This window comes from Lolium perenne, chromosome 7 (genome assembly GCF_019359855.2).
Source record: "Lolium perenne isolate Kyuss_39 chromosome 7, Kyuss_2.0, whole genome shotgun sequence".
NCBI classification, from domain to species: domain Eukaryota; kingdom Viridiplantae; phylum Streptophyta; class Magnoliopsida; order Poales; family Poaceae; genus Lolium; species Lolium perenne.
The window spans coordinates 35,577,081-35,586,995 of record NC_067250.2 but is presented as its reverse complement, the minus strand read 5'-3'; the positions used below and the strand labels follow the sequence as shown (position 1 = coordinate 35,586,995).

General features: G+C 42.1%; 1 protein-coding gene across 1 annotated transcript; it reads left to right on the top strand.

Annotated features, from left to right (window-relative positions):
• The first annotated feature begins 7,599 nt into the window (after window positions 1-7,599).
• LOC127313464 (3-ketoacyl-CoA synthase 1-like) lies at window positions 7,600-9,216 on the top strand. Its single transcript, XM_051343968.1, has one exon. The coding sequence runs from the start codon at window positions 7,600-7,602 to the stop codon at window positions 9,214-9,216; it is 1,617 nt and encodes a 538-aa protein (XP_051199928.1).
• The last annotated feature ends 699 nt before the right edge of the window (window positions 9,217-9,915 follow it).

Here is a 9,915-nt window from a genome sequence, read left to right as displayed (position 1 = left end):
GGTATTGCTACAGCGAGTAAAACAAGTGGAGGAAGAAAGAGATGTTGTTTAGCTCCTCTATGCATATAAAATGTATTCGTTAACAAGGTTGATCAAGTCTTGCCACCAAACAAATTTTACATAGCATAAGAAGAAATAAACCTCAAATCAATCATGTTACCTTGAATTGTATTGATATGGATCCAATCATAATATTTTGATATCCTTCTTTAGGCTCATATATAGGACAATCAATAGCTCCAACTTTGATAGTTCTCACATTAGAAATTGTGTTAACTCCACATACTGTATCAATTCTCTTGGGAAAATAAACGGCATGCTCCTTGTCATCAACATTGAAAGTAACTTTTCCTTTATTGTAATCAATAACAGCCCCTGCGGTGTTAAGAAAAGGTCTCCCAAGAATAATAGACATATTATCATCTTCAGGCATTTCCAACACAACAAAATCAGTTAATATCAAGCAGTTATTAGTAACTTGAACAGGAACATCCTCACTTATACCAACAGGAATAGCAGTAGATTTATCAGCCATTTGCAAAGATATATCAGTCGGTATCAACTTATCTAAATAAAGTCTCTTGTAAAGAGAAAAAGGCATAATACTAATACCGGCTCCCAAATCACATAGAGCAGTTCTAACATAATTATTCTTAATAGAACAAGGAATAGTCGGTATACCTGGGTCGCTCAACTTCTTTGGAACTTTGCCATTGAAAGAGTAATTAGCAAGCATAGTGGAAATCTCCTCATTAGGAATTTTCCTTTTGTTAGACACAATATCTTTCATATACTTTGAATAAGGTGGCAATTTAATGGCATCAGTCAAAGGGATTTGCAAGAATAAAGGTTTCATCCAATCGCAAAATTTATTATAGTGTTCTTCTTCCTTTGATTTTAGTTTCTTAGCAGGAAAAGGCATTTGCTTTTGTACCCAAGGTTCTCTTTCATTACCATGTTTCTTAGCAATAAAATCTTATTTAGTATACTTTTTATTTTTAGCATGCTTTTCAGGTTCATCTTCAACTTCTTCTTTATCAAAAGCATCATCCCTATCATTATCTTTATCATATTCATTACCACTTTCAGTTTCAGCATCAGAAATAGAAATACTATTAGAATCATTAACAGGTTCAGAGGATTCTACAACAGTTTTATGTTTCTTCTTCTTTTTGTTAGAAGGAGCACTAGTTTCAATTCGTTGAGAATCTTGTTCAACTCTTTTGGGATGCCCTTCAGAATATAGAGGATCCTGAGTGGAAACACTGCCTCTAGTTGTTACTTCATAAGCATGTTTTTCTTTAGAACTATTTTTTAACAAGTTATTTTGCACTTTAGTGAGTTGATCAATTTGACTTTGAACCATTTGAAAATGTTTAACAAGCATCTTAACATCATTGGAGGTTCTCTCCACAATATCATGCAAATTGCTAATAGCTTGAGAATTTTCCATTAGATGATTCTCTACTCTCATATTAAAATTTTCTTGCTTAACAATATAATTATCAAACTCATCTAAGCATTGAGCAGGAGGTTTTGAATATGGAATATCTTCCCTAGTAAAGCGTTGAAGAGAGTTTACCTCAATCATGGATGAAGGAGGAATTATCTTGCATAAATCTTCTATGGAAGGTAAATTCTTCACATCTTCGGATTTAATACCTTTCTCCTTAAGAGACTTCTTGGCTTCCCTCATATCTTCATCATTTAATTTAATTTAACCCCTCTTCTTTAATATTGGCGTCGGAGTTGGTTCAGGTGTAGCCCAATCATCATGATTCCGGCCTATTTTAGCCAATAATTCTTCAGCTTCGTCTGGAGTTCTTTTCCTGAAAACACAACCAGCACAACTATCCAAATATGCTCTAGACTCAACGGTTAGTCCACTATAGAATATATCAAGTAAATCATAATTTTCCAAATCATGTCCAGGTTGAGCTCTGATAAGAGAGCAAAATCTTGCCCAAGTTTCAGGCAATTTCTCTCCATCTTCCTGGTCAAAGCTATAAATTTTCTGTAAAGCAGCATGTTGAGCACTAGCAGGAAAGTATTTCCGAAAGAAAACATCAAGCAAATCACCTGGAATATTAATAGAACCTGGAGGCAAACTATTATACCAAGTTTTAGCATCATCCTTTAATGAGAAAGGAAAAATTTTAGCAACAAAGTAAGTACGCATCTTGACATCATCAGAAAACAAGCTACTCATAGAAGAAAGTTCATTTATGTGTTCTACAACACTTTCTTTTTCAGTACCACAAAAGGGTGTTTTCTCAACAATAGCTATATGAGATAGATCAAGAGAAAAATCATAATCTTTATCCTTAATGTTTATAGCAGATGTGGTAAATTTAGGATCAGGAGACAGCTTATATCTAACAGTATGTTGTGCGAGAAACTTTTTAATTTTTCTTGCATCAGTAATAGCATTGCATTTATCAATAAAATCATCATTAAGCTCCACATAATCCTCATCAGGATCATCACTAGAATAATCAACAGACTCAGGTGAATTAACAGGTGTAGCAACATTTTCATTAGGAGTTTCAGTATTTTCAATTTGTCTAGACCTAGCAATTGTAGCATCTAGAAAAGATCTCAATGAACCACTATCATCAAGCACAGCAAAAACATTATCAATATTATAAGAATTTTCAGATTCAGCAGAAGTACCAGCAAGTGAAGCTTGTGGTGGTGAAACAAGTTGACTTATCACAGATGGTGAATCAAGAGTAGCAGAGGTACTCAGAGTTGTACCTTTTCTTGTAGTGGATGGTAATATGATGACTTTAGAATCGCGAGATTTACCCAAGATGGAGAATTTGCAGCGAACAATATTAATCCAAGTGAACTTCCAAATAAAGCTATGCTCCCCGGCAACGGCGCCAGAAAATAGTCTTGATGACCCACAAGTATAGGGGATCGCAACAGTCTTCGCGGGAAGTAAAACCCAATTTATTGATTCGACACAAGGGGAGACAAAGAATACTTCAAAGCCTTAACAGCGGAGTTGTCATTTCAGCTGCACCTGGAAACAGACTTGCTCGCAAGAGTTTATCAGTAGTAACAGTTTTATAGCAGTAGCAGTAGTGATTACAGTAAACAACAGGATTAAGATACTGTAGGCATAGGGATGGATGACGGGCGTTGCATGGATGAGAGAAACTCATGTAACAATCAAAGCAAGGCATTTGCAGATAATAATAAAACGGTGTCCAAGTACTAAGCAATCCATAGGTATGCGTTCTGTATATAGTCGTACGTGCTCGCAATGAGAAACTTGCACAACATATTTTGTCCTACCAGCCGGTGGCAGCCGGGCCTCAAGGGAATCTACTGGATATTAAGGTACTCCTTTTAATAAAGTACCGGAGCAAAGCATTAACACTCCGTGAACACATGTGATCCTCACATCACTGCCTTCCCCTCCGGTTGTCCCAATTTCTGTCACTTTGGGGCCTCGGGTTCCAGACAGCGACATGTGTATACAACTTGCAGGTAAGATCATAAAACAATGCATATCATCATGAAACAATAACATGTTCAGATCTGAGATTATGGCACTCGGGCCCTAGTGACAAGCATTAAGCATAACAAGTTGCAACAATATCATCAAAGTACCAATTACGGACACTAGGCACTATGCCCTAACAATCTTATGCTATTACATGACCAATCTCATCCAATCCCTACCATCCCCTTCAGCCTACAGCGGGGGAATTACTCACACATGGATGGGGGAAACATTGCTGGTCGATGGAGAGGCGTCGGTGGTGATGATGGCGAAGATCTCCTCCAATTCCCCGTCCCGGCGGAGTGCCAGAACGGAGTTTCTGGTCCCGAGACGGGGTTTCGCGACGGTGGCGACGTACTGGATGGTTTCTGGCGACTTCGATTTTCCTCCCGTGTTTTTTAGGTCGAAACCCCTTAAGTAGTCCAGAGGAGGGCGTCGGAGGCCAGCCGAGGCGGCCACACAGTAGGGCGGCGCGCCCCCCTCCTGGGCCGCGCCGGCCTAGTGTGTGGGGGCCTCGGGCCTCCACCTGGCTTGCCCTTCTGGCTCCGTAATTCTTCTGGAAAAATAAGACCTTCTACATAAATTCCGGGGATTTTCCTGAAAGTTGGATTTCTGCACAAAAAGAGACACCAGAGCAATTCTGCTGAAAACAGCGTTAGTCCGTGTTAGTTGTATCCAAAATACACAAATTAGAAGCAAAACAATAGCAAAAGTGTTCGGGAAAGTAGATACGTTTTGGACGTATCAGTTCAACACAAAGAGCTATGTCCGCCGTCCGCATGTTCCCACGAGGATACCTACTTCAAATCCAAGGCCAACTGCGGGCGCCTCCAAGACCTACCCGCTCCAGGCTAGCGCCATGGGCGAGCGCGGACACATCCTCATCAAGATTCTTCCTTGCAAGGTCTGCTGCGTGTGCTTTGGATCTTTTCTTCCGATAGAAAAGCTCGCGGTTGGTTATACTATCTTCTTTTAGGTTGGTTATAATTGATGCATCTATTAATCTGCTGCTTTGATTTATTTATTTTGTATTTATGAGTTGCTGTCAAAGTAATTTTACCTCTCGTTCTCCACGGTCATGGATATAGGGTCTTTACCTGGCTATCAATCTCTACGTGTTAGTAAATCTTAATTAACATGGTATGATTTGGCATGGTTATGGATCGAGATCTATATCTAGGTTATGTTTCAGTAAATCTTGTCATGGCAGGATTTGGGAAAGTTAGTTGTAAAGGGTGATGCCTGTTTTACAATGAGTTTAACGCTCATGTAAGCATTTCACATATTCATAGCTATCATAGTTCAGTAATATATGGTGTTTTTTCAGTTAGATTAGAAGTTCAGAACTACGGTGGACAAGCTGAAGCATGGACAAATTGAGTTGTTTCATGTCTGAACAATTCATCTAATCTGCGTATAGAAAACAGACGTCCTACTTATGCAACATAAATTGTTCATGGTCTAGCAGCAATCCCGAGTTAGTGCTTGCGCTTGGTCGGGTTAAATTTTATTTGTATCACCCGCACTAACAGGTGGGGCCCACATGTAAATCTTGTCTAAATGTCATATGTGCTAGTTAAAAATACCAGGGACTTTTCTGTGAAATCTGTAATACCACTCTCTTGGTTGATTGAGAACCAAATCTTCACACGATTGCAAGTTGTAAGATTGCGGCCACACGCTTTGCAAGATCTATAACTAAACCTTCACACGATGAACAAGTTGTAGGAACATCAATGTAATTAGCTCTTCGAGGTATGTTTAGTACCACAAAATTTGCTCTCTATCATGAACCGAAGAATTATCTCCCTCACTCTGCCAAAATTTGCTTCTTTTTTTGCTTGTGTTTCCATAGACCCCAAGTTTCTAAACAGTGTAAGCCTATACTAATTTGCTGTGAGAAAAAGACTTTAGTTGGCTTTTAACTTTTCTCCATCAAAAATAGGTTGAACGAGCAGAATCAAACAAACCTTTAATCATTCCATCTCTGGTCGCTTTCACATTTCTGTTACTTTGTTGAGATAAACAACCAATCACTCTAAACACTTTTGCTTTGGTCCAAATATAACTTGCAGGTCATATAAGCAAACGTAGCAAAAGACATTAAAAACATAGCAATTTAGCACTCCATTGATTCAATATTCTTCTATTCGAAAGTAGCTAACCTAGTTGTACACCTGTAGACATCAAGATATTTTATATAGCCGTTGCCGGGAGCTAAGCGCTACTAATTTTGTGATTTAAGTTATTTTAAAATGTGATATCTGTAGTCGGTCGATCATTGCTCGAGAAATAAAAAAGAGTCTGCGACGGCGTCTTCGTTGGTCACGAGCTCCATCCCCGGATCCCCGTTGTTCGTGGTGAGGGCGATGGGGATCCGTTGTTCGTGGTGAGCGCGATGGAACGACTCTACGAACCGGAGACAAACATGGTGGAATGTCTCCTCCTCCGTTTGCCACCAAGAAGTTCCTTACCTTACAAGGAGAGTTCATTCATTATTTTGACCCAAGGCGAATTAAAATAAATAAATTTATATAAAACTTTTATACTTCTATAGATCTTTTTTCATTGTCATGGACTTAGGGAATGTAAGTTTTATTACTTATTTGGCACAGTTAACCAGATAGTTTGAAATCTTGTTCAATATTAGTTGTGGTGTTATTTTGCATCTGTTGTAATGTGTCACTGAAAATACTCTTGTGTTGTGCTAAATTTAAAATGTATTTCATAGCATCACATCCTTGTTAAATCAATTTTTCGATGAATGCACAATCTGTATGTATATGTAATTTGTGGCCTAGATCTAACAAATATCTTAATAGCTATTTCTAGTATGTGTATTGAGATAAACATATTCATATAACTTCTAGAGTATAAATTTATTTGTTTTCGCTACTCTTAGAATCGTGTTTATGGTCAAATGTGTCTTCTAAGTTGCAACGGATTCAATGATAATTTTAGGTTGTGTATTTTCTGTACTTCATACTTAAATATAATCTTTTAGAGTAATAACCGAAGACCATAAAATAACTTGGATTATCTGATGTTTGTATACATGAAATTTCGATTAACCTATATGTTCGCATCAAACGTGTTTGGCATCAACTCATGTATATAAGCAAGTGGCGGAGGCAGGGCGACCATGAGCTAGTGCTAGACCCCTCTGGCCCTCTCCCCCCACCCCTACCTCCCCTCTCGAGTTTGATTCGCTTGCCGCATACCCCACTCGCGTTTTGGGCTTGGTCCATTTATTCTGTCAAGTCGCTATCTTCTTGTAGCATGCGACCCGCGAGTGGTGGCAGGTTTTTTTGTGTGTGGCTCCTGGTTTTCCGTCGGTTTATCTTCTTTTTTTTCTACTATTTTATCGCCTCTTCTTTTTTAATGTTTCCTTTTATTTATTATTTGCTTTTCTTTCTATTTTATTTTATGTTTTATTTTGTGTTTCCTTCTCGGTTTTATATGTTTCTTTTCATATTAAAAAATCATGTGTTAAACAAATGTTCATGTTTTAAAAGATAATTTATGCTTTCAAAAAAAGAGTATGCTTTTAAGAAATGTTTACATGCTCAAAAACGTATTGCGGTGTTTCCTGAAAATATTAACTAGCTTTAAAAAATTCATGGGATTTGAAATTATGTTGACGGTTGTTGGAAATATGTTCAAGTGTTGGAAAAAATGTTAGGAACTTCCAAAAATGTTAACAAGTTTTGTTTTTTACAAAAGTTAATGGTGTTTCGAAAGTATGTTCTCGGTGGTTCAAAAATACGTTCATGGGTTTAAAAAGGTACTTTCGCGTGTTCAAATAAATGTTCACTTTGAGACGAAAACTTAATTAGCCCCGGATTGCAGGTCATGGTTGTCTCAATGTCTCGTATAGGACTTTGGATACGCGCCGAACTGTGCGTACGTATATGGTTCAGTTCCGTCTCAAGTCGTGTGGTCGATCGGTCAGTACACCGATATGGAATTCGAATCGGGATGAAACTTCCGTCTATGGTTCGTAGTTTGGACGCCTATTATAAGTTTCACCACCCGTCCTGCATATATGCCACAAGTTTGTTTCCACCGCAGGAGAGCTTAGATCCATGGAGTCTGCGCCGGCGGCTGTCATAGAGCGGGAGCGCCTCACGGCCGAGATGTCCTTCCGCGTTGACGCGGCTCAGGGCACCGAGCGGTCGCCAAGCATCATCGTCAGGATCCGTCGCCGCCTCCCGGACTTCTCCCGCTCCGTCAACCTCAAGTACGTCAAGCTGGGGATCCGCCACGCCGGCAGCCTCAAGTTGTACCTGCCGATAATGTCCGTGCCGGTGCTCGCGTCGGCCGCCTACTCACTCGTCCGCCTCGACGTCATCCACTACTCAATGGACATGCTCACCTGCGTCGCGTGGCTCGGCAGCGCCATGGTCCTCCTCACGGTGTACTACCTCAAGCGGCCACGCCCGGTGTACCTCGTGGAGTTCGCGTGCTACAAGCCGGAGGACGAGCACAAGATCTCCAAGAAGGCCTTCCTGGAGATGACCAAGAGCACCGGGTGCTTCAACGACGAGACGCTGGCTTTCCAGACCAGGATCACGAGCCGCTCCGCCCTCGGAGACGAGACGTACCTGCCAACCGGCGTCCGGGCGCGGCCGCCTAGGCTGAACATGCTCCAGGCGCGGCTGGAGGCCGAAGCGGTAATGTTCGGATGCCTGGACGCTCTCTTCGCGTCCACCGGTATCAACCCGCGCCGCGACGTGGGCATCCTCGTCGTAAACTGCAGTCTATTCAATCCGACGCCGTCGCTGGCGTCCATGATCGTCAACTATTACAAGATGCGCGAGGACATCAAGTCGTTCAACCTCGGCGGCATGGGGTGCAGCGCCGGCCTGATCGCCATTGACCTCGCCAAGGACATGCTCCAGGCGCACCCCAACTCGTACGCCGTGGTCCTCAGCACCGAGAACATCACCCTCAACTGGTACTTCGGTAACGACAAGTCCATGCTGCTCTCCAACTGCATCTTCCGCATGGGCGGCGCCGCGGCCCTGCTCTCGAACCGGCGCGCCGACGCCGGCCGCGCCAAGTACCGCCTGCTCCACACTGTGCGGACGCACAAGGGCGGCACGGACGAGGGTTTCAACTGCGTGTACCAGCGAGAGGACGAGGGTGGCAAGGTCGGCGTATCGCTGGCGAAGGGGCTCATGGCTGTGGCCGAAGACGCGCTCACGACCAACATGACCACGCTAGGTCCCCTGGTCCTCCCCATCACCGAGCTGCTCAAGTTCCTCAAGGCCCTGGTAATGCGCCGCGTCTTCCGCGCCAGGGGCGTGCGCCCATACATCCCGGACTTCCGGCGCGCGTTCGAGCACTTCTGCGTGCACGCCGGCGGCCGCGCCGTGCTGGAGCAGGTGCAGCGCAGCCTGAGCCTGGAGGACGAGGACATGGAGCCGAGCAGGTGCGCGCTGCATCGGTTCGGCAACACCAGCAGCAGCTCGCTGTGGTACGAGCTCGCCTACGCCGAAGCCAAGGGCCGGGTGAAGCGCGGCGATCGCGTGTGGCAGATCGGCTTCGGCTCCGGATTCAAGTGCAACAGCGCGGTGTGGCGCGCGCTCCGCGACGTGCCAGCGGTGTCGCCCGCCGCCGCGGCGCCGGGACCGGAAAACAGGAGCTGCAACCCGTGGGTGGATTGCGTCGATATGTACCCGCCCAACACGTACGTCTGATGATTATGCTGCGTGACTTCACGTGAAAAAGCATACTGTGGTGTCAACTCCAGGGCGATGTAGATCAATATTGCTCCTATTTACTTCGTTATTTTTTTCCTTGTGCTTCTTGGCTGACAAAGTAGTGATTAACCCTTTTCTGGTAATATCTTTCACTGCCACTTTAAATTCTTGTAGTTATATCCCTTCTTAATGAAAAAAATGTACAAATGTGCTTGTGATAATCAAATTGTAAACCTAGGTAAAATATTATATTCATTGACCTTATTTATAGAAGTAATATGGAGATAAAAAAAAATATAGGTGATAGATTTGTTAGTGCTCTAATTGGTACCCTCTCCATCCCAAAATGTAAGGCGTCAAAGATTGGTCAAAAGTCAAACTTTACTAACTTTGATTAAATATTTAGAAAAAATATATTTACATCTACAATATCGAATGAACATATTAAGAAATTATACTCTATTTTATTGTGAATCTATTAATGTTAATTCAGTAATGTAAATGTTTATATTTTATGTATAAACTTGATCAAACTTAAAAAAACGTTAATTTTTAACTAATCCTTAGGCCCCTTACAGTATGTCATTGTCCTATACTCGATTGTTTTCGTAAGATGGCACTAAATGATCAAAAAATCATTTGACGTGCCACTCCTAGGGAGCATATGGGCAGGAAGATCCACTTAGGCTAAATATC

What these genes read in the sequence shown, in the direction of transcription:
- LOC127313464 (XM_051343968.1), top strand. Translation starts at nt 7,600, where the DNA reads ATGGAGTCTGCGCCGGCGGCTGTCATAGAGCGGGAGCGCCTCACGGCC.